Raw genomic sequence first — 22,767 nt, 5'->3', positions numbered from 1 at the left:
GCCGGCGCTGATCGATAGTCCTGAGATATTTCCACCTCCGCTTCCATTGTCCATTTGAGGAAAACAGAAAATGATGGGCAAAAGAAAGATAGGGGGTTGAGGATTGATTATTCACAGCTGACAGATTATCCAGGGTTTTGGGGGGGTTTGATGATGGATCCAATTGCGCCTGTCGATGCGGTGCTGTGTAGGTAGGTAGTCTTGTCACTTGGGATTGTTTGTTAACCGACCGTGACACATGTGATTGAGAAAGCGATTGCTGGTCGAGATACTCATACAAACTAAGTGGGATGATACATACTACAGTAGACAGAGGACTGAAATCTGGGGTTGGGAGACTCCCTCCCGTCAACGTGGAACGATGGAACCCCCCACGAATAGCAACAGTGAGGCGTGGTCGGTCTCTTGAGCAGCATTATGCTCCCCTGGTGGGACCGGCAAGGACGGCATCCTTTCCAAGTTGTGATTGATGGAAGGCTTCCCGAAGCCCAAAAGGCTGACGAATCCCCAAGCCAAGCATTCGTCGTCTGAAATGATACCGAACTGAACTGATTGATGAAGTCGAAGGGCCGGGGGTACGACACTGTGTGAGCCCAGACCGCCACCTGAGCAGAGCACTGTGGTAATTAGTCGCAAACTCTCAGGGCAGCTGCATCCCCGTAGTGTACCTGCTAACCTGCTGGATTGTAGTGTAGTGTACCTGTGCTACCTACCACTACTACTGCAAGGAACACAGCACTCAGACCTCCCCTCGTCGTTGTTGCCTGCCGGGACCATTTCATTACCTCTAAGTGTGCCTGGCACAATCCAAGGGAATTCTATGAGAGAATATTCGACTGTAAAATTCCCCTTCTTTTCGCGCCCTCCAAAAACAAAACATCAAACAAGTCACCCGTCATGTCCAGTCGGTGAGAAAACCATCACATCACCAGCACGCTCACCATCGAATCGACAACAACTTGCGATCCAATGCTGCCCGCCATTTGCGACCCCAAGCCCTGCTGCCGCTGCCATGGCCTGGCCAAGATGCAACCGACCATGCCCAGCAACCGCGGTGGCCAAGACTTGGTGGGTAAATGATGCTTGGACTCTTGGCAGCCGTCTTGGCTCGCAGAAATTCGACCAAGTCCCCTCTCTTGGCATACCTCTAGGTACACTGTATCCCTTCTGCCAAGTCTGAATGACAGCTGAGCACAAGCAAACCCAACTGAACTGAACTGAACTGAAGCAGGCGACAGTGATACACACCTCAGGCAAAGCAGGACTCACAGGCCTCAAAAAGTGTCCCCTGGATCCGCCACCGTCTCGCTTGACATATCGACCGCTTCATGACGGCTTAAGATTACGGTTGATACAACTCATTCATCCCTTTTTTTTTCTTTTTTTTTTTTTTTTTCTTTCTTTGCGACCTGGACAGCTTGTCAACTCCAGTCAGTCTCGTTACACAACTGAACCACAGCAACAACAACGAGTTTGTACGACCAAGTACATACAAGGGGAACTGAAGCATCACGGCCACCGCACGGAGGAGCGACATTCAACCAACACCATCGAAACCCCGGTCCCCCCGTCTCCCCGTACCCCCGGCAAACTCCCCCAAAAAATCCCGATTCCCAAAAAAGTTCAACGGCGGTCGGTCGGTCCCCGGTCCACACACACAGTCCCTTGGTTCCTCTCCACACACCAAGCAGTCCATGTCCAGGACCCTCCTTGTGGACACCCATACACCCCCCCGGACATTATTCATCCCTCCTTGCTCACTTGATTTCCTGTTCCTGTCCAACTTTCTTGTCGGTCTCCAGTTGTGACGCGACCACGCTTTCCTTTTTGCAACCACTTCGACCTCGTTCGGTTCGGCCACTCCTTCGATAGAAACAACCGAGATCAACTGACCGACGACGACGACGACGACGACGACGACGACGACGACTTGTACGGACGGCAGTAAAAAGACGGGACACACCAGAGAGACCGCCTGTCGATGCCCCGCCTACGCCTACAGCACCGTCCTCGATAGCGCCCACCCCCCCTATCCCTAGCCCGTTGGTTCGTTCCTAGGTAGCTCCGCCAGGCCGCGTGTACCTCGATCCGCAACATTTTATGCTCTGCCGGTCCCGTCTCTCCGCTCACCACCACTCCCGACTTTGCCTTATCCGTCTCAGCTCTTTTAATCTCCGGCCGTAATTCTTTCTTCTTCATCTTCCATTTTATCCTGTTTGGTTTCTGTCTCTGGCCTCACGTTTTGCTGGTTTGGCACACGGCATCGGACACATCCATACCCCGGGAATCCGAAACAAGCCTGACGACGCCGCTGTCTTGTGCTTCCGAACCTACATACATCGGAGCTGGTCACCACATTACCGTTCTAGCTTCCAGACACACCAACACCGCCTCTTAATACTTAGTAGAACCAGCCACTTGCGTCTCTGGACGTTCATCCCTCACGATGAGCGCTCAGAGCAAGAAGAACATCAAATGGGTCGAGGTAAGTAGGCATCATGGCCGTTCCCGTTCCCTCGGCTCAAGTACCTTGCTGACCACCCTTCTTCTTCTTTGCACAGGGCCTCCGCGGCATCACCTCGGCCCTCGTTATCTCGACACATCTTGCCCGAGCGCTGGACTTCCCACTCTTCTGGCCGGCCGATGAAAAGGACGGGCCCCCGAGGTTGCTGCAAATTCCATACCTCCGAATTCCCTGGCAGGGCCGTCTCGGCGTTCCCATCTTCGCCTTCCTTACCGGCTTCGTCTGCGCCGCCAAGCCCTTGAAGCTCGCATACCAACAAGGGAACCAGTCGGCCTCCCTCATGACCGTCGCCCGGTCCGCCTTCCGACGACCCCCCAGGCTGGTCCTTCCGGCCGTCATCGCCACCCTCATCAGCTTCGTGCTCTCCATCTTGGGCGCCTACACAGCCTCCAACCGTTGCGACAGCTTTTGGGTTCGCTTCGACGCCCCCGATCCCCTACCTCTGGGCGCCAACTTTCGCCGGCTGTTTAGAGCCCTGCTGGATACTTGGACCACTACCGAGAATGTTTACGACAGACATCAGTGGGCTATGCGCCCCTTGCTGATTGGAGCCTTCCAGGTCTACATTGTCCTCGCCGCCACCATTGGCATGCGCTTCCGCTACCGCATCCTCGTCCACATCCTCTTGGTCGCCTACTGGTTGTTGAACACTGGACCCTTGACTGGTACGCACACCTCATCCCCTCACATGCAATGTGCGCCCGCATAGGTCAACTGACTAACCCTCCGTCCCTGCATGCAGAAACCTTTGGCGCCAACCTCGCCCTCGGCACCCTTCTCGCCGAGCTCTCCCAGCACCGTCCCACCCAGAACTTTATTGCCAAGTACCAGCGCATCCTTTCGTACGTCATCGTGCCCATCCTCCTCCTCATCGGTGGCTATGTCGGTTCCTACCCGCACGAGCACGAGGACTGGGCTCCCTGGTCTCTGCGCCTGCACAAGTTCCTTGTCGATCCTGCCGGTGACGGCTCGCGCGGCTCCTTCATTGTGCCTAGGGGGTCCAATGCCGGTCGCCGCACCAGCGCCTTCATGATTCAATGCGTTGCCGTCTCCATCTTTTTGTCGCCTAGCCTGCAGAACCTCCTCTCGCACCGCCTGCTCCTCTGGCTCGGCCACCACTCCTTTGCCGTCTACCTCACCCACGGCACCATTCTTAGAACGTTGGGCATGTGGATCGTCTATGGTATCTCGGGCCAGCCTTGGGTGGACCCCGGAAGAAACGAGGATGGCTCGCCCAAGGAACCCAACTGGTTGCACCCCAAGAGCCGGGGCCACAAGGTGGCTTCGATTATCATTTTCACGGCAGTCACGTACGTTGCTGCGTGGGCGTGGATGAAGTGGGTGGATACCGCGTGCGCCAGGGCGACGCAGTGGCTGGAAAAGAAGGTGTTTGATGATGATGAGGGGGCTGAGGGAGGAAAGGCCGGTCTGGCGGAGAAGGGGTATGCGAATGGCGGACCGAGTAGGGAGCACGCGCAGCCTTTGTTGAACGGCGGAGAGGCGAGAGTGCCTCCTCCTTAGCCCGTATGAGAACATGGCTTGAGTTTTAGATGCGTATGTATCCGTCTGCACAGTCAGAGGAGGTTGAAGGCATGTTTTGGATATTCTACATGATTGATGCGGAGGTTCCCATTGGCTTGGGTCCATTGGGTGAAGAATCTGGGTGGAAAGCCGACATGGAGAGGAGCCCACGCAGTTGGTGGGCTTGAAGGGAAAGCTGAAGTCAATCGTCGACAAGACACCGCTCGGCATTCGGCACTCCACATTCGGCAGGGAGTAGTAGATAAAGAGAATATCTACATCACGTACCCGAACCCACGCAGCCAACCAGCCAGCCATACCCGCCCAGCGGTCACGCATCATCATCATCATCATCATCATCATCATACTAAGAAATAGAGCATGGCGGACATGAACGAGGCCTACCGATCATGTATCATTTCAATTTTTTTTACTTTTTTATTTTGTGTTTCTCATCATCTTCCTTTTGTGCTGTTGTCTACATAGAATATAATCCCTGTGTCGGGAGTTAGTTGCATTAACATCATATATACCCAGCTAGCCAGCCATCCATATTATTCCGGGGCGACCCCAGATGTCGGTCGGTCGCTGTTGGGGGGAGAGCGGGGGATATATTGTTGGATAGGTTTATTCAAGTTGGATGGATGGACAGAGGGAGGGAGCAGGCATGCATGGAGGAGGAGGAGGAGGAGGAGGAGGAGGAGGAGATACCAATTGAAATGTTTTTTTGTTTCGCAACCGAATCCTCGTGTCATTTGTGGTCTGTTATCGTGAGCTCTATGAGTATGGTTCTTGTCTGATCCCCTACTCGTCAGGACTAGAAACGCCCCCCCGGGACCGCACGGGGGCAGACTACTCGTCAGGTCTCCAAAATCGACCGGTTCGCCCGCTAGTCAGACGGTCGATTTTGAAGACCTGACAAGTAGGCGTTTTTCTAGCCCAGACGAGTATTGTTTATTTGCTCCCACCACCATTTATTTGCTTCCACTGAGCGAGCCTATAGGGTACGTACGTGGGCTTGATTGGATCAGATTCAGCTAGCTAGCTACCTGCACATTAAACAACGATGCACGACACACGATGCACGATGTCCCGCCTCTACCGCTTCCCGGATGACGGATGACGGATGACGGAAGAGAGGACTGGACGCATGAGGAGATGGTGTATGTTTTGTTTCCTTCTCCCGCCCCAACGTAGTCCGCCGCCGGGTGGTTAGGTCGCCATGTCGTTCGCCTGCTTGCATGGGTGGTAGTGTTGATAATGTTGTGGAACGTTGGAGATCGGCAACTGAGTTGTTTGCGATAAGAAAGTAGTGGCTTGAATCATACTAGGTACGTACCTAAGTTCAAAGCAAGTTCAACGCCCGCCCGTTGATGGGGTTTTGAGAAGATGAGATTCTGTCGTGGTCGGAAGGGGGGTGGTGGAAGGAGGGGGGGGAACTTTAGGGAAGGAAAGGAAAGAATAAGGGAATGTTTTTTTTTTCTTTTTTTTTTTTTTTTCTTTATCGCGGATATACCTCTCTCTCTCTCTCTCTCTCTCTTTCTTCCACTTGCCTGGCTGGCCCTAGGTCTCCGTCCCCGAGACGTTCCATAAATCCATCTACTTATCCTCGAAGAGATTGTCTGTGGGAATTAATCGCAGCTGAGTTCTGCCCACATAACCTACCTACTCCTATCTACCTACTTAGAGGTATGTAGGTACTCTGACATCCAAATTGAACGCAGAGCTCACAAGGCATACTACCTAGGTAGGTAGGTACTATATCGACCCCTTACGCACGGGCAGCTTCAATCAGCTCCTTTAGGACAGACACAGCGAGAGCATCTAACAATCAGTGATCCTTCACGAAGTAAGGGAGCTTGTCAATCGGCAAGTACCTAAATACCTGAACCGCACATGGGAGTACCTAGGTACATACATACTTTTACATACGTGTAAACTAGGTACTGTACGGAGGAACAAGGGGAGAGGGGAGGGGGGGATGGACGGAATCTTACTTGCTCCTTCCTTCCTTCGATCATCATTCAGGCGGGCGCTGAGATTCAGTCACTCACTTCCTTTCTTTCTAGGTAGTTACAAACTTAGGTGGCATTTTGGACAAGATTTGTCAGTGTCAGCGTTCTTCCATCAGTGTCAATGTCAGAGTTCACGACAGTATAGGTACTTAGGTAGGTATCCGTTAATCTCTCTCAACGTCAGTGACAGCAGATATCTATATGTCAACTGATCGCCCCCCGCGTGCTGTCAAGGAGGACATGAGATGAGTGGTAGGTATGTACCTAGGTACCTACCTACCTACCTACCTCTAGCGAATGAATGAGGTCAAGCCGGCGGTGACACGGAAGAGCGGTTGACTTACACTAGGTAAGTAAGTAAGTAGTTGTACAACCTAGGTACCGTCGGGTTCTATATGCCGATGACGGATGGAATGGCAAGTTCCCTCAACGTCAAAGAACCCTAATGGAAAGGAAGCATGATACCTAATGACGGGAGACATGAGTCAGGTCTCGTAGTCAACCCTCAACCCCCCCTTTCTTGATGAATAGGGAACGAAGAAGGGGTTACACGACAGTTCAGAGAGAAGCAATGGAATCACGGAACTGATATTGTCTTACCTGTTGACGCAGCAACGGGCCGTCTTGGATGTTTGAACGTCTGGAGGATGAGGAATGGGGGTTCTAGATTCCGTTGCAACTGGCTTGATTCAAAAAAAGTTTGATATGTTTGATCGAGGTGATTGATACCTATCGAGTAACTCAGAATAAAACCAAGAGCCAGTCGATGGACAAGTTCATTTCGGGTAGGTAGGTAAATAGAGGATTGACAACACATGTGCACTTCCTATTTTATATTATTTTTTTCAATTTTTTTTTTATTTTTTCTCCTTGTAGCGGTACTAATGGTCTGATGGTCTGATGGGATGTTGGGACGTGTCAAACTATTGCAATGTCAATCCTTCTTTTCTCGGCGGGATGGCCAAAGACGTATTGAAAGATCGTTAGTCGGGGGTAGTTATGGGTTGAGGGAGATGATGAGTTCGAAGACACTGGGTCCGGTATATACATAATACAACTAAACAAACCTCCCTGAAATCTTTCGATCTCTCACTGCACTACTTCATTGAGACGACCCACTCGTTCGATCCTTTCGGTTCCAGTTCTTCATGTGACATAGCATCAATATTCCCACTCATTCTGTTGAAACATTTCCTCCTTTCTTCCCCCCTTCTCTTCCTCCTTCAATCTTCATATACGTTTTCTGTTGACTCCTTCCTTCTTCCACTCACTAGCAAACTTTCCCTCCCCCTCTTTTTCCTTTTTTTCTTCTTTTTTCTTTTCTTTGTATGGGATTTTAGCCAAACGGTAGGCAGTTTCCGATGTCTTGCGGAAGAATAACCCCAGGATTATTCAGGTAAGTTGCCCGTTAACCTCTCAAGACGAATATATGTTACTATCGGACAATCAGTATTCGGCCGAGGTGTGTTCAGCCTGGAAGTCACCCAGATGTTTACTTACCCAACCCATTTGATACCAACACGCAACGGAGGAACGGTTGTTTGTCACGAGTTGTACATACATATGTACCTGCATATGTCGAGCACAGGGACTTGGACTTTGGACTCCCTGACATCCTACCTAGTCCATGTTCTTCGCGCCCCTTTCACACCAGCCCAGGCCCTCCTCTTCCACCGACCAATTCTGAAAAACCATCTTGATAGATGCACATTGCAAGAAATCCAAAATGAAAAAAGAGTTTTCTTCGAATAAAAGTGTTATTGTAAGAAGACCATCCATCCATCCAGCCGTGCATCCATACATGCAATGCTAATGCCATGCCATGCAAACAAAAAGAGAAGAAGACAAAAAGGAAATAGGTAGGAGAGAAAAAAAAAACCCAATTCAAGCCGTTTTTCTCTAATCCCATCCATTCATCCAGGCCTTTTTCTTCTTCTAAAAAGTCCCCTCTTCGCCGCTCGTATCGCGCGTTCTCGATATCTCTCTCGTTCGTCATCCGAATCCTCGTATGTACATGAATATAAAAGCAAGCCTTACCCATATTGCCCTATCGCCGCGCCGCATAAACTCCGAATAAATAACGAATTAATGAGGAATGCGCGACGTCGATGATATGGTGGGGGTGCTTGCTGATGTTAGGGATGGCATGGGACAAGACCACGGCCGTTTTTGCTCATCTGAGCAGTGTCGTCTCGTGTCTTGGGGGTGGTCCCGTGGTGAGTTGCATTCTGCTGATCGCTATGCTCGTCCTTGCGCTGTGTGTGCTATGTACCCCTATTGTATGTGCGTTTGAATGCGTATATGCAAAGTTGGTTGATGATGACGATCGAACTCTGTTGTGTGCATGCGCCGCTGTAATGATGCAATGATGTGTCGTGAAAAAAAAAGTTGGAAAAAAGGCTCGTCAATGTCGTGAAGTATCAGAGCTTAGAGCTTAGCCTCAGCGGTGCTGTGTAAATCATCCAGTTTTAGCCCATGTTCTTCTCTTCCATCATGTTGCAAAAATGTCAAGTTTTCGCGATGCCGGTTCGTCAAAGTAGCAAGCAAAATGCAAAAAGCCAACAGAGCCAAACATCAAAGTAGAATCCACTAGATACCACCCGAAATGCGTCATTGTGGTACGCGCCCCCCCCCCCAGCAAAACACAAGGGTATATACAATCAATCGCCGTGACCAGAGACTTTTCCCCGCCATCACCGACACCATGACCGTCTTTTGACCGAACAGTCCAAGGAAAAACCACATGCAAAAAAGACAAAAAGGGCAAAGCGTAACAAGGGGATGGGGGTGTGGGTGTGGTGTGGGGGAAAACAAGGGAACGTGTCCAATCCGCGCATGTGACAGCGCACCAAAGACAACAACAAACGCGCGACAGGGATCCTCGGCTAATGTTCCCAATCGCCTCAACCCATCATCATCTTCTTCTTTCGTAAAGTCATCACAATCATCGCTTTGTTTTCAATTCGCACAAAATCACTCCTCATACCTTCCACCGGTCAAAGCAGCAGGACCGCTCCGCTCGAGCTTCTGCTTAAGGAACTCGTAGACAGTAAATGTGACGGCCTGACCGGGCGCGACACGCATGATGCGGGGGGTGATGCCCTTGTAGAAGGCGTGGAACCCTTCTTGCCTGTTTGTCGCATTTGCATCAGCAACCTGCCCCTTCACGGTAATTGAGATGCTGAAAGGGAAAGGGAATGGAAGGTTACTCACTTGAACATCTCAGCAGAAATCTTGGTAATTCTCTGGAATGCCGTCTCGCCGGGCTGAGCAACGCTCTTCTGGAGTCTGGTCTTGATGGTATCGATAGGAGCGTTCGAGAGAGGACCCATAGCACCAGAAACGAGACCAATAAGAGTGGTTTGGTAAGAGGGCAGGTTCTGGCCGACATATTCGGGCTGGTAATCATAGAGCCACTTCTTGAAGTAGCTGTAGGCAGTGAAGTTGACGGCCTGGTTGGAACCCTGGCGGAGCGCAGTCAGGGAAACACCGCGGTAAAGCGCACCAAAACCCTCCTCCTTCACGACAGTGTAGAGCGCATGCGCGGCGTTGCGGTACTTGGGAACGTCCAAAGGATCAGCCATGGAGTGGTGCTGCGCCTGCAGACGAATCTTGATGACCTCCATGGGAGTGACAACGGCAACGGCCTCGGTGACACCGGCAGCCAAGCCGGCGAAGAAGGTGGCCTGACCCGAGACAACACCAGTCTGCTTGTCGGCCAGGAGCTGCTTGTACCACTCGAACGAGGTGAAACGGATGGCCATCTTGGGGACGATACCCGTCAGAACGGCACCGAGACCCTTGTAAAGACCGAGCGCCGTCTCCTTCTTGACAATCTCGACACCGGTGCGGATGAAGCCACGCTTGGCTTGGCCGGGCACGCGGCCGCGCTTGGAGAGCTGCATGCGGACCTTGATGGTATCTGCGGGAATGCCGAGGTTAGCCGAAGTCGGAGGTATAGGGGGGGGGGGCTGTGAGGCCATGCAATGGGAAATTGCTTACCAAGAGGGTGGCAGACAAGAGCCTCCATCATACCGGCACCACCACCAGCTGTATTAGCACAGAAAGGTTAGCCAATTTATCCATTGAAGGCGCCGCGACCAGACTGTTTGGCGCATTGCGCGCGAGTAGCCCCCCGTCTCATTTCGTCTCCCCCAGTTGTGGGAAGCTCACCGATGAGGTTGGTGGCAGCGGAAGTCCGCTTCTTGGGATCCTGGTTGACTTTGGTTGCCATTGTTGTGGTTGTGGTATATGTTTGGTGTGTGGTGTTGGTGGATCGTGATGTTCGGTGTAAGTGGTGTTAAGCGGTTCGGCGCAACGGTGACAAGTCGTCGGTATAGGTCCGTCTCTGGCGTGATCAAGTGGTAATTCCCCCGTAAAAGAGAAGAAGGAGGAGCAAAAGGGACAAATGATCTGGGTGGCCTTGCCGGATATATCAATGGCGTACCCACAAGGGGGGGGGGGGGGGGGGGGTAGGGACCGAGGGATGGAGGTGGGTTGGTTGTGGGCTGGTCTTGGAGACAAGAGAGTCCGCTTCGCGAAGTTCGGCACTCCAGGGAAATCGCCGAAAATGTCTCGGGATAGCTGCTAAAGTTAACAACCCCTGCAACTTGGTACCGGACGTAGCTCGGTATGGGGGAATTTCAGTGAGCTGTGTCTGGAAAAGGGCAGAGACAAGGCTGGCCTGAACTGGCTTGGATGGATGAATGTGTTGCCGCGAGCCGTGAGAAAAGCAGTCAATACAATATGTACAAAGCGTAGAACAAGAACAGATGAACCCTTTCAGATATACGTGATGCTGAAGTACAACTTCAGTTCCCGGCAGATATCCGATCTAGATAGACTCGCGGCGAGACACGATGAGTATGACACTCTGGAGTTGCCAAGGACGAGGCCGTTTGGGCGCGAGTCAGTGGTTGGGAGGATTGTTAATTCACTTGGAAACGTAGGCCTTGGTAGATCCGACTCCACTCTCGTGCTCACGACGACGGAGAAAGCCAGAGTATCTCCCAGCAGCGGTTCAGTTCAAAGGAATGGTAAGAGGAGGGCAGGCGGAGAATATGGAGCTTGGTATCAACAACAACGACGGCTAGGTATCAGAATCGCAACGACTTGTAACGAGGGCATGTGTCATTTCTTCTTCACATGTACGACAAAAAAAGGTTTGGCCCTACCCAGCAGGTAGGTGGTGGTGTCTTTGTTCTCTTGCCGTCACTTTGCTCGATACGGTCAGGTCGGACAACTCGGAAGCTTCCATATGACGCAGATCTTGGACAGAGCCGAGCCGAGCACCGTGGTGGCCCGGCGACCTGTAACAAGAGTCTCGAGGAAAAGAAGCGGTGGTGCCCCCGGACCACAGAGGTTGATGAGAGGTGTGACCTGGCAGGCCTGGAACTGCACCCAGTGAGCGCTAGAGCTCCCGCGGCTGCATGACGATGGACCAGGGATGGCCGGAGCTGGAGCTGGATGTACACTATGTACAGTACCAGTGCTCTTAAGTTGGGGCTCGTTGGTAAGTCCGGTACCTGTGGCAGTGGTAGAAATGGGATTTGAGGCGGCCCGGGACAGAGAAGACGCGAGAAGGGCTGGTCCACTGCTGCTGTGGATCAGGGACCAGAGCTCACTTCAGGCGGTGGTGAGGCGGACACGCAAGGATACTTTGGGGATAATGGCGGCTGTGATTCGTCCGTGGTGGTCAAAGTGGTTCCTGGGTGACTCTCGGTTGCTTTCCATCTATCCGCAACCCCGGAATACTTGGCGTGATAGTTCGATGAGGGGGGGAAACAACGTTGCTGGATGGTTGTAAAGAATAGTGTACACTAGATATCTTGGTGGACGGACGACATGGACGATGTGACGCCCAACCATGGACGCAAAGTTGACTTGGGTTCTTTTTCTTTGGATATGATGCATTGGCCAATGACAACTTGTGACGGAGAACGTGCATGGTGCGTGCAAAGCAGTGCAAAGGGTCAGATGGCAATGGATTGACACCAGACATGACATGACAGAAATGGACGATATGAGTCCGCCAGCGACAGTGTCAGAAACGACACTATTGATCTTTTCCCCTTATTTCGCTATTTCTTCGAGTGGCGTTGGCGATGGGAGTCGAGTCAACTGCGATGACAAGTCCGGACATACGGGATGAGCCCCAAGCCCCGTCATTCGGAGCAGCGGAGGGCAGCAAACTCGGCGGAGAAGACGGATGACTGGATACAAAGACGCGGCACTTGGACGCACCCTCCCGCCCCGCGCTGCCACGCTTTAACAGCTGCACCCCTGGCACAACCACCACCTCGATCGCATGCCAGTGACCAACTCTGGTGTCCAAAGGCTTCTTTTTTAGCCAGCGCCGAGCCCGGGGGTAATCAAAGCATGACAAGCAATTCCATGCTCTGGGAGAGGAATAGGATGCCAAGAGAAGAGGCGGAATTGCGTAAAGACAATGTAGAAATACCCATGAAAGGGAACTGGGACAAGCTTTACTTGTTGCCAGGCACAACACAAGTTGACACCAGACACATGGACATGCTACCATAGTACATGCAGTACTGGCTGTTCGAGAGTTAAGCAGTATGGTAGTCATCCCCGTAGCCAACTTGGCATGCCACTGAGGAACGAGACTGTCCTCGTGACTTCCATGTCTTGGCTGTCAGCTGAGATGCGAGACGGGCATCACTGGGAAATTTGCTTCAGGGCCTTTTTCAGTGTGACCGCACTCGACGAGTCTCGTCCAGCCTGGCGTTGAGACAAACAATTGGCCCGGTCGGCTGGCTTGTGATGATTGTGTGACGTAGCTAATAGCCGATTCGAAGAGCGGAAGGCCGACGGAGCTTGTGATTTTGCGGGGGCCGGGGATTGGGGACACCATGAAGCTGATCAAGGGAGAGGGGAGAGCGGCGCCGACGATGATTGACTTGGAAGGAGGGTGCACGAGCCAGATGGTTGCCTGTGCATCACCTTTGCCGGCCGGGAATAGGCAGTCGTCGTTCGTCACAACAAAATGCCAGCCGCCAATCTGCTAAGGACGAGCGGAATGTCACAGCACCCAGCACCACCCCACAGCGTCCGAATTCATCAGCCGAGAATTTGTAAGTTCGAACCATCCGTCCACCGCCTGAGCGACGGCTTCTTATCAGATCCGAGTCGACCGAACTGATCTGATGCGGCCCCGCGAGTGAGAGCTGAAGAGTCGTGGACCGCCATCGTAACAACGGACGGACCGTCGCAGGCGTGGCTGGAGAATGCCGTACCGTGTCTCACTCTGGCTGATCCAGCTTCTGGAAGGAGGCAAGCACGTGCCAGCTTTCCCTTCTGACACTCAAGAATGTGCTGTTTGGGCTTCTTTTTCCTTTTCCAGTTGCGCGGCTCAGGGTGACAGTGCCGAGGTTGTATCCTACCATTCGTCTTGGTTTGTTTCTCATGAAAGAGTCAGACTCCAATGTCACCGCCGACAACGGCGGCGACCCACGGCGCTTGCGAACTCTCTACTAGTGCGTTTCTTCGGTATGGCGCTGACTCTGTCTGATATTGAGCGAGAAGGTCAAGAATCAATGACTGTTTGTAAAAGTCAGCGACGGTGAGAGCGAGAGAGTAGATAGAGTCAACAAAACTCACCATGAAGACTAAAACCCGCCGACAGCCGTCCGTTCCCGCGCTCCGGAAGGGAGGGAGGGTCCGGCAACATCGGATCTCGGGGCGATATCAATCCGCTTTCGGCGGTCATTGATGTTGTCCCTATTGCGTGCTTGTTTGATGTCGTGATGAGATATGGAAAACACGACACACGACACGCGATAAGTCGATCGATCACAGAAGGTTACTCACTCCTTGGCTGTACTGTAGGCCGTCGCCGACTCGCTGAACCTTTGGTTGTACCGTAGAGGTGTCCATTATACTTAGCACCTGCCTTATCGTCGATCAACTGTTCGACAGGTGGTCTGTCTATCGTCATTATGGAAGCGGCGCAAGAAGATGGTTATTAAGGGTGCTCTACCAAAAGAGAGTTGAGTACTGTACTGTAAGTAGGTCGACCGATATATGAGTGTTGCACGCTGATGAAGAAAACTGCAACCTGAAAGACGGAAGATCTGAGCAATCGAAGTCGAAGACGTTGCGGTTCCCAAATCAGATCTTTCATCACTGACCGTTCACTGTTTGCGAGTAAAAAGTCAACTTAAATGAATGCGCCTTCCCATCTTCAGCCATTCATTCCCTCACTGTTTCCTCCTCCTCTCATTAAAAATCGAGATCCATTGATAACAAACACCTTCCACTACAATCGTCCGGGCCCCGTTCGACGTTCGTTCCTGCCTCTGCTGTGCGTTGCGTTGCGTTGCGTAATGTCCGGGCAAGTGAAATGAATCCATCCGCTCATATTCACGAAGGAGGAAGGAGCCATGCGAAATGTCAAGTTGCGCGAAAAGGTACCTCTACCACTTCCGGACGTCGGTAGTAATGAAGGAAAAGGGAGGAGTGTCGGTACAGTACTAGTACGAAGGAGAAACGGGTTGCGCGTCCCATCTTTCCTTCCATTTGCTTCGTTCATCATTGTTACTCACTCACTACTTACGTACCTCTACACTCGATTGGGATCTAATCGTGAACGGGACGGATTTTGGTGAAGGAAAGCGGGGAACAAATACCAGACATGCAAATTTAACATCATGATACCTGTACGTACGCCAAATGAACCTTACGATGAAGAGTTAGTTACACGTGGGACAGACATTGATTTTCGCGCAAGTTGATACCATGTGGAAACGGAACATGATTCCAACTTTTCGCTAGGTACCTATCCAGTCATTCTCGAGAACCGATGGTGAGACCATGAACTACATACACAAAAAGACAATCTCATTACAGATCCGAAGCATCGCCGTCACTGAATGTACATATATTCGGTTCACCAACGAAGCACTTCAACATGAACGACTCCATATATTCGTCCCATTCCAAACTACCATCTTATCTTTCATTATTTCAAATCATACTATCACACCACCAAACGAAGCAAGAGGGTATAGAACTAGAACAAAAAAAGTAAACAAAAGCCAAATCATAAAACTCCATCCAACCAACCAACCATCCCCCAAGGATATATCCTTCCAAAACCATGCAAAATGACGCCCCCCCTTTTCCTTTTCTGTATCACTCACTATAAGTGCCTGGCTGCTTTTGAGATCCCATCTCAGATGCCTAACTTGTAAAACACATGACGCTGTAACCTATGCTTGCAAGTTGACCCAAAACTAATCTGCCTTCCTTTGTTCCCTTCTTGGGGAGAGGCAATGTTTTGTTGAAAGCAAAAAAAACACAAAAAGAAAAGTTGCGTCTGAGATCGCATAGAGGGTGGAGTAGTAGAAGAAGAAGAAGAAAAAAAAAAGAGGAAAGAAATGCGAGGACGCTGATAGGTGAAGATGGCGTATCCGGGATATCCAAAATTGGAGGAAGATGCAAGAGCAGTCAACATGGGTAGTTGAAACCCGACATGCTCTCATCGTTCCCAAGTGACGGAAACCCCAGCCACCACCTCACTGCCGACAGGGCTTGAAGGAATGTAACCGAATCGTTCCATCCTCACTGCCACTGGCCATTAGACTATCGCTCAGCCCGACACAAGTCACGGGTCCGCAGTGGCCCGTATACGTCGCATCGCACTTTCCGCTGCGCGGCTCCCACGTCTTGACCATGCCGTCGTTGGCTCCACTGATCACACGGATCGTATCTCCCGCCAAAGACCAAACGCCCTCGAGGTGGCCAAACAGCGTCCTCAAACACCGACCGGTCGCGCTGTCCCAGAGACGCATGGTGCTGTCGAGCCCGCCTGTCATGAAATAGCGCGGGGGAAGTGGCCGTGACTCGTCGGCTACAAAGGCGGATCCATAGAGATGGCGCACGTCCTCGTCACCACTAGGCAGGCTGCTCGGTAGCAGGTTGTGGCTGGAGCTATGGCTGCCAGGGCTGCCGGCGCGCTCGATTTGTGCATGCGACATGGAGGGGCTTCCGCTTCCGCCCGATGATACTGACATGGCGTCTTGGTTGTCTTGCGAAGCACCGTTGAGCACCTCCTCGTCGGGCTCATACTCGGGCGGGAGGATGAGGACCTGTTGCACATGGCCGACATGTCCTTCGTAGGTCCGGATAACCTGGCGCGTGTCCAGATCCCACAGCTTGATGGTCGTGTCATCCGAGGCGGAGAACACGGTTCGGCTCTTGATGTCAACATGGGTCGAGTTGACCCAATCGCTATGGCCCTTGAGGCAGTATGTCTCCTTGGAGTTGAAGTCGAAAATCTTGACCGTCTTGTCGCTCGACCCACTGGCGAGTAGGTGGCCATCGAAGTGAACGCTAATCACTGAGTCGGTGTGGGCAGCGAACGTGGAGAGGCACTCGCCGGTATGCCAGTTCCAGACCTTGATGGTGTCTACGAATCAGTTAGCAACATTGCCACGCTATCATTGAAGGCGGGTTGCGCAACATACGGTCAAGACTGCCACTGATGAGCTTCGAATCGTCAAACTGTAGTGCACGAATGCCAGCCGTATGGCCGACAAGGGTCCGAATGCACTCCTCAGTCTCAATGTTCCCTGTCAGCAATGTGTTAGTTTAAAGCGAGCACCAATGTTTAAAGAAGCAAGACCACATACAGATCTTGATAGTGGTGTCGTACGATCCAGTCGCAAGGATGTTATCATCGAGCTGGAGACATGTGACACCATTCTCATGACCCTTGAGAACCGACAACTTGTATCGGCTGTTTTTCCAGTTGTAGCTGACCTGCCAGCGATCCCGGTAGACGGCCTTCCAGCTTCGGGTCTTGGGTTGCGTTACCGCCTTGGAGGCTTCTGCTGCAGCCATACACTGGCGCTTCTTGATGGGGTCCTCTTCCTCCGCCTCTGCTGCCGGGCGCTTTCCATGTTGATTGACGGATCGATCCTGGCTGTCGTGGGAGTCGGCCAGTTCTGTGACCCTCCCTTGTGGCCCACCCTTGGCCAGCTGTCTTTGTCTGGTGTAGTTGCGCAGCTTCTTGCGTTCCAGCAAGGGCAATCCCCATCCACACTTTGTGCACTTCCTGTTGACGTGTTGCTCGCACATGCGGACCCAGACGGCATCCGAGTCGGCCAGGGTTCGCCACCTCTGGCTGACCTGGGCGGCCTTGGTCAAGCTGACGGTGTCGAGATAGCATAAGACCTTTTGGGCGAGCTCGACGGGGAGGGCGGAGATGAAGTCGATCTTGAGGGCTTCGTTGACTTCTCTCGAGACGAAGGAGAGCTGGGGGAAGCAGAGCTGGGAGAGGATACCCTGAAGCATCAGGTCGCGATGTCGGGCAGGGGCGGCCGAGAACAGGGACCACACGTGGGTCACAGCTTGCTGATCCTATTATTTCAAGCAAGGTACCAGTCAGTCCACCAAACCTTGGAGACAAGAAGCAATCAATGTTTATGTTTTGTATGAAGACCCACCGCTGATGTGAGCTTGTCTAGCTCGCTCTGAATCATGACCATCTTGGCCTTGTCGGCAGCCCTTCGGCACTTTGAGTCGGGGTGGTGTCTATAGCAGTACTTGGAATTGGGGTTCTCTGCTCTGGCCGTCTCTTGGTTCCCCGGCTTGCCGATGGGGGCGTAGATGCTGGGAATGTGTTCCCGAAGGAAAGGCGTGACAGTCTTGCTCATGAGGACGGACGACATGTTGGTGACGCTGTTGCGGGAGCGCAACCTTGCCTGTTGCTCGGGTCGTTTGCGGTCGCAGTTTTGGTCGGTGGGATCGGAGTCGGTGTCGCGCGAGTGGTTGTTATGGTGATGAGAGTAGGAGTTCACTAGAGGCCCATGTTGGAGCGGGGCGTCATTATCATGTCCGAAGCTCGCAGTCGGACGAGACGGGGCGAGGTGGTAGGAATCCATTGGGAGAAGGGGGAGTCGAGGACCGCCGGGCCCAGAATGACGCTGCGATTGTGCGTTCTGAGGGGGAATTTAGAGTGCGTTTGCGGTTGCGTGGTTCTGTTGTTGAATGGCGGAAGAGGCAACACCAAGCATTGGTCGGCTAGAGGGCGATGGATGGCGTGCTGACCAGGGGACGCAGATTGCTGCTGTATGTATCGCAGTGCTGTCCTGTACACTACTGTCCTGCCTGTCCAGTCCTGTCCAGTCCAAGGTATGTACTAGTAGTAGGTACTCCCGTCGGTCAGGCTGGGGCGGGAAAGGGTATGTGGTCTTGCGTGATCGGGCTGGTTGATGTGAGGTGTATGGATGGATGCCCTGGTGTGGTCGATGTTTGGGCGGTCTACCGTCTCAAAGGTCCAATCTCGTTAATGCGGAATCCAGACTCGCTCCACCGTTGGGCAGGTCTAGATGAAGCTGGAGGAGGAGCAGAAGGAAGGCAGGGTCCCGCAGACAACAAACAGCAGCGATGTGATGCCGGGCAGCCCAACTGGCGATCTTGATGTTTCTGGATGGATGGACACGTGATGGGATCTGGATGTTGTTGGCGGAGGATTGGAGATGGAGCCCCGGGGAGGGAGGAGGACTGGAGGCGATCAGGAAGAGCTCAGCTGAGATGAAAGAGGGACCGTTGAAGGATTGATTCCCTGCCGTGGAGGTGGGCACGTTGTTGGACCTGTTGTTATTGGTGCGGTGTAAGTGTTAGTGCACTCTTATCTGGTGCAGCGCAGTATAGCTGCAGTTTGGAGGGCAATCACGTTAAGGAGGAATCGATGTCTGTTGGAGGATGACCTAGGACGGGAGCAGCGAGGATGTGGACGGGACAAGGTGGCACCTCACGCAATGCACAGCACCTTGGTCGCCATCGATCCGAGTCAAAGTGTTTAAAGGGTCTTTTTTGGTGGTTTACGTACTGTGATGATGATGACCGCTGCTGACCTATTTCCAGGTTCACTTGTTCCACTTCTGTTGTCCAAGTGGAATGTCTCAAACTTCTAGTCTCTCCGGCTTTCGGTGCCTTGCTGTCTCTTCCTTTCAGTCTGGGCAGCTAGTAGGTATGTGACTGCTCTCTTGCTCTTTGAAGGAAGCTACTGTAGGTGTCGGGTACGAGTGCCCGTGCTCCCTCTTTGTACAGTAGCGTAGAGGTAGGTATGTAACCGAATACCAGGTAAGTGACAGCTCTGGAACGGCTGTCGCCTGTCGGTGACGGATGGAATGGATGAGGTATACTACCTTAGAGAGAGCACTCTTTCCAAAATGGCAAAGTGGAAGTCTCGGGCAGTATCGCAACGGGGTGTTGAACCTCAGCTGTTGCTTCACACCGCCTGAAATCGGATGTGTCTTGACTTCGTTGCTCCTTCTCTCTGTGTGTGTGTGACTGTGAAATGTTGCAGACGGAAAGAGACAAGATTGGCCGTCGCTCTTGATCGCAAAGAGAAGGGCAAAATGGCGAAATCAACTGGGGTGGGGCGCGGGAAGCTCCCAGGTACAGAGTGGAGTCACCCATCCTCGTTTTTTTCGCTTTGTTGCTTTGTCGCCAGAATTGCGACATCACCGGGCCCACTGTAAAATGCGGGGATGTACTGGCTGTTATACTCTATGCAAAGCAGTACAGCAAGTATCTAACAGTCAAGACTCCGTAGCTCAATTCAATGATGCCAGTGCCAGTCACGTGCCATAGCCAGGTCCCTAATTGGAGGTTCAGCATCAACACCACGACACATGTCTCACGATTATTAAAACAAAATAAGCAGACTGTTGTTTCGCCACCAAGTGCATGGATTTCTAATATGGCGACTTTGAATTTTATCAACTTTCTCTCTTTTCCTCTGTCAACCTGACCACAGCATGCCTCCCGTCGTCGTCTTGAATCACTCGACCGTCTCAGCTTGACTGACCTTGGAGCGGCTTCATGTCGTCGACAGGAAGGACTCCGAAGACGGACATCAACGTCACTGCGGCCACAGTCCCCAGAGACCACACAATCCCAATCGCACTGTTGACGACAGCTTGATGTGGAGCGTCGTCTCCATTTAACCCAACTTGAATGGACGCTATCTACATATCCCGTCCTTCCCGTCTCCCCCGTGCATGTCAACATCCCATCCAGGCACCATGTCGTGATATCCACCCGATAAACATCGTGAGACAGTCCGGGCCGTGGTCAGCGGCACGGACATTTCCATTCTGGCTTCAATCTCGACCTCGGTGTTCTCGGAATAGCATCTTCTGCCTCTTTCCATCATGTTGACCCACGACAAGGTTGCTTTCCTGGGGAATTTTGCGGGGTGACCAAGTCTGGCTTCCGTTTTCATCATGATGGAAGCTTTCCAGACATTCGAGGGGTTTTAAAAGGCCTAAGCCCATGTCGGCTTGTGGATGTCGAAACAGGCTGACGGAGCTCCAGGGATAATATCTAGCCATGCCTGATAAGCACTGTAAGTTCAGACCTTGTATCAATGTACTCTAAATCTCTCCCTCCGTGATGCAAACAATTCTGGTGCTGTGTTTTCTCGTCGCAATGTCTCGATAAACGCACGTCGAGCTACACCAAAGACATCATTCTATATCAGCTACACACCACGCTTGTCTTGGATATGATGGCACACGTTTTGGGACAAGATACCTTGACCACCATAACTTCCCATCATCTTCTTGTGACGAAACATTTCACTGATAAACATCTGACCACAGCGTAGACCTTTCCACGTCGGCGACTGGAGGCATGGCCCCATCAAGTGGTTATCGGCGCCCAATCGTCTTACTCCGGACCGGTACCTTGACTTCCAGAATGCAACACACCCTTCACATCTTCATCCGTGGTTACGGTGGCTATCTGGGCACTCCTGAACCTGAACAATACCACTCTGCCACCATCAATCGGAACTCGCCTGATGACCGCCGCTGCACGAGGTTCCAAGAAACTTCCTGTCCGATCCATGATGCCTTGCATTGTTCCTTCTACACATGGCACCAGAGCAAAAGTTTATTTCAACCTTTTGTCATTTCATGTACCAAGGACATTGGAAGGTGTCACCTCCTTCGTCCTGGAATGTCGCCATCATGGAGGGCATTGTGGACGTCGAAGGCTTTTCAAGACCTGTCGATATTTCAGATGCTGCTGATGGGAATCGAGGTTCTCTGCCTACTACAAGTCGCTAGCTCAGGGCGCTCCAACTTTCTCACAGCGTAAGGCTGACCTCGTTCGGCAACACCATAATGTTCCATTGCCAATAACAACGCATGGAAACACGACAAAAAGCAAAGAGGCCAACCAATTGGACATGAACCTCAAGACTGTGTTACACAACATTCCGTATGCTTACGATGCAACGGAGCTTCCATCCATGGTCTCGCAAATCATCCTCAATGGCCGACCCCATCTGACTATCGAAAATGGACTTTCTCAGTGTCCAGTCGGCGACTGTGGTGCTAGCTGTACTGTACATCACCAACCTCGCCATCAGGAATCATACCTACGTGCCGTCTTCGCATGCCGCATCCGACTGGCTGACCCAGTTTTGGCCAGTATGGACTCGTGGATATCGTCTTCAGAAGACCTTTATTGGCATCGATTGATCTTCCATGCAGCCTCGTCATGGATTGCCCACATGTGACTGGCAGATGGACGATGCGAAACAACCAAGGCCCCATGGCCTTCTTTTTTAACCGTGGGCGTAATACAAATCCAGCGCTGAACTTCGGCGTCAAGACACGGAAATCCTCCATTTAAGCTTCTGTGAAGCCTTGTCTCCCGCTAGGCTGCAATCAACGTAGCGCAACGAGCAGCGTCATTGTACAATGCGACGTACACTTGATAGAGCCGACTGGAATCATATTGGGGTGATAACGATGCCAGTAGCAAGAAGGCTTCAACGCATGAGATATCAAGATTTCCAAAAAGAAAAAGAAAAGGTGAGGCCAAGGGTAGATACCCAATGGCTTTTTGAGCCAACAGGGCGGCAGCTGAAAAGGTATCTGCGGTGGCAACATCGACGACTTGGACCACCAACTGAAATGCTCAAGCTCTCGACTTATTCGCTAACCTGGGTCGAATCGTTGCAAAGACGAAGGATATCGACTAGCAGGCCAATAGGGGACTTGTTGAATGACCGAATAAGGCACGTACATCAAGTCCCTAATTCTGGGGATTCGTCGACTTCATGATATCGCCGCGCTGGTGTTGCAGAGGATCAAACTGACCGCCGTCCCGCCCTTCCAAAATAGCATCATCTCCATGGGTCTAGAAGCCCCCTGAATGCACAATCCAGACGCCCAAAAGGAAAGGGCCCATTTTGCTGTACTTGTTTCACGATGGTGCTGATGCATGCAAACTTACGGTGTCAGACGTAGGTGTGTGGTGGACAATTGGCCAAAGGTCCGTCCTTTCGTGGCTCCAACGGCCAGCGACCGGGAGTTTAGCCATTCATTCATCCATCCATCCATCGCAGCCACACCACCACCACCATCTTCTTCCTTTCGGCGCCTCACCCGGAGTGACAAAAACTGTGGAAATTGTGGCGCGCATTTTCCCGTTGAATCTTGACGACGACGACAACAGCCTCTGACCATCTTTCTCTCTCCCACCTGGTCTGGTTGGCCCTTTTCTCGGGCCTTCTTCAGTCTCCCTCAGCAGCAGTGACCTTGTTCGTCCGTGTGTTCGTTCGCTCGTTCGTCTTCCAGTAAAAATCGATTGTCCAGTAAGAAAGATGATGGGTGCTGCAGGCCCCCTCGTCGCGCGACCAGGCAGGCGGCCAAGGAGAGG

At 52.1% G+C, this 22,767-nt stretch overlaps 4 protein-coding genes and 1 non-coding gene across 5 annotated transcripts; 3 read left to right on the top strand and 2 right to left on the bottom strand.

Moving 5' to 3' along the window:
* The first annotated feature begins 1,566 nt into the window (after window positions 1–1,566).
* On the top strand, window positions 1,567–4,745 carry NCU08560 (hypothetical protein). The gene is made up of 3 exons (XM_957662.2): window positions 1,567–2,485; window positions 2,562–3,189; window positions 3,267–4,745. Exons 1-3 carry the CDS (start codon window positions 2,447–2,449, stop codon window positions 4,043–4,045), a joined length of 1,446 nt encoding a protein of 481 aa, XP_962755.1. The 5' UTR covers window positions 1,567–2,446; the 3' UTR covers window positions 4,046–4,745.
* Window positions 4,746–5,544: 799 nt separating this feature from the next.
* On the top strand, window positions 5,545–6,857 carry NCU14125. Its single transcript, XR_897866.1, has one exon. It is a non-coding gene; the product is annotated as a ncrg34 (non-coding RNA).
* A 1,103-nt stretch (window positions 6,858–7,960) lies between these two features.
* NCU08561 (succinate/fumarate mitochondrial transporter) lies at window positions 7,961–10,509 on the bottom strand. Its single transcript, XM_957663.2, has 4 exons — window positions 10,234–10,509; window positions 10,063–10,110; window positions 9,274–9,982; window positions 7,961–9,190 (listed from the first exon to the last, which is right to left on the bottom strand). The coding sequence occupies exons 1-4, from the start codon at window positions 10,292–10,294 to the stop codon at window positions 9,034–9,036; spliced, it is 975 nt and encodes a 324-aa protein (XP_962756.2). The 5' UTR covers window positions 10,295–10,509; the 3' UTR covers window positions 7,961–9,033.
* A 4,302-nt stretch (window positions 10,510–14,811) lies between these two features.
* On the bottom strand, window positions 14,812–19,437 carry scon-2 (sulfur control-2). Its single transcript, XM_957732.2, has 5 exons — window positions 18,917–19,437; window positions 17,529–18,678; window positions 16,713–17,442; window positions 16,548–16,652; window positions 14,812–16,489 (listed from the first exon to the last, which is right to left on the bottom strand). The coding sequence occupies exons 2-5, from the start codon at window positions 17,964–17,966 to the stop codon at window positions 15,597–15,599; spliced, it is 2,166 nt and encodes a 721-aa protein (XP_962825.2). The 5' UTR covers window positions 17,967–18,678; window positions 18,917–19,437; the 3' UTR covers window positions 14,812–15,596.
* A 500-nt stretch (window positions 19,438–19,937) lies between these two features.
* On the top strand, window positions 19,938–22,047 carry NCU08564 (hypothetical protein). Its single transcript, XM_957733.2, has 4 exons — window positions 19,938–20,440; window positions 20,697–21,191; window positions 21,265–21,318; window positions 21,413–22,047. The coding sequence occupies exons 2-4, from the start codon at window positions 20,728–20,730 to the stop codon at window positions 21,579–21,581; spliced, it is 687 nt and encodes a 228-aa protein (XP_962826.2). The 5' UTR covers window positions 19,938–20,440; window positions 20,697–20,727; the 3' UTR covers window positions 21,582–22,047.
* Window positions 22,048–22,767: the final 720 nt, after the last annotated feature.

Source organism: Neurospora crassa, linkage group III (genome assembly GCF_000182925.2).
Source record: "Neurospora crassa OR74A linkage group III, whole genome shotgun sequence".
In the NCBI taxonomy this organism is placed as follows: Eukaryota; Fungi; Ascomycota; class Sordariomycetes; order Sordariales; family Sordariaceae; genus Neurospora; species Neurospora crassa.
The sequence above is the reverse complement of the archived record's forward strand: the minus strand, read 5'-3'. Positions and strand labels throughout refer to the sequence as shown.

Excerpts from the sequence above, each read along its gene's own strand:
- NCU08560 (XM_957662.2), top strand. The coding sequence starts at position 2,447 with ATGAGCGCTCAGAGCAAGAAGAACATCAAATGGGTCGAG. Across the intron at positions 2,486-2,561 it reads AGAACATCAAATGGGTCGAG|GGCCTCCGCGGCATCACCTC; the intron begins GTAAGTAGGCAT and ends TTCTTTGCACAG. Across the intron at positions 3,190-3,266 it reads GAACACTGGACCCTTGACTG|AAACCTTTGGCGCCAACCTC; the intron begins GTACGCACACCT and ends CCCTGCATGCAG.
- NCU08561 (XM_957663.2), bottom strand. The coding sequence starts at position 10,294 with ATGGCAACCAAAGTCAACCAGGATCCCAAGAAGCGGACTTCCGCTGCC. Across the intron at positions 10,111-10,233 it reads CGCTGCCACCAACCTCATCG|CTGGTGGTGGTGCCGGTATG; the intron begins GTGAGCTTCCCA and ends GTGCTAATACAG. Across the intron at positions 9,191-9,273 it reads ATTTCTGCTGAGATGTTCAA|GCAAGAAGGGTTCCACGCCT; the intron begins GTGAGTAACCTT and ends TGCGACAAACAG.
- scon-2 (XM_957732.2), bottom strand. The coding sequence starts at position 17,966 with ATGGATTCCTACCACCTCGCCCCGTCTCGTCCGACTGCGAGCTTCGGA. Across the intron at positions 17,443-17,528 it reads TAGACAAGCTCACATCAGCG|GATCAGCAAGCTGTGACCCA; the intron begins GTGGGTCTTCAT and ends TTGAAATAATAG. Across the intron at positions 16,490-16,547 it reads CATCAGTGGCAGTCTTGACC|ACACCATCAAGGTCTGGAAC; the intron begins GTATGTTGCGCA and ends ACTGATTCGTAG.
- NCU08564 (XM_957733.2), top strand. The coding sequence starts at position 20,728 with ATGGCCCCATCAAGTGGTTATCGGCGCCCAATCGTCTTACTCCGGACC. Across the intron at positions 21,192-21,264 it reads CGCTCCAACTTTCTCACAGC|CAAAGAGGCCAACCAATTGG; the intron begins GTAAGGCTGACC and ends CACGACAAAAAG. Across the intron at positions 21,319-21,412 it reads ACTGTGTTACACAACATTCC|TGTCCAGTCGGCGACTGTGG; the intron begins GTATGCTTACGA and ends GGACTTTCTCAG.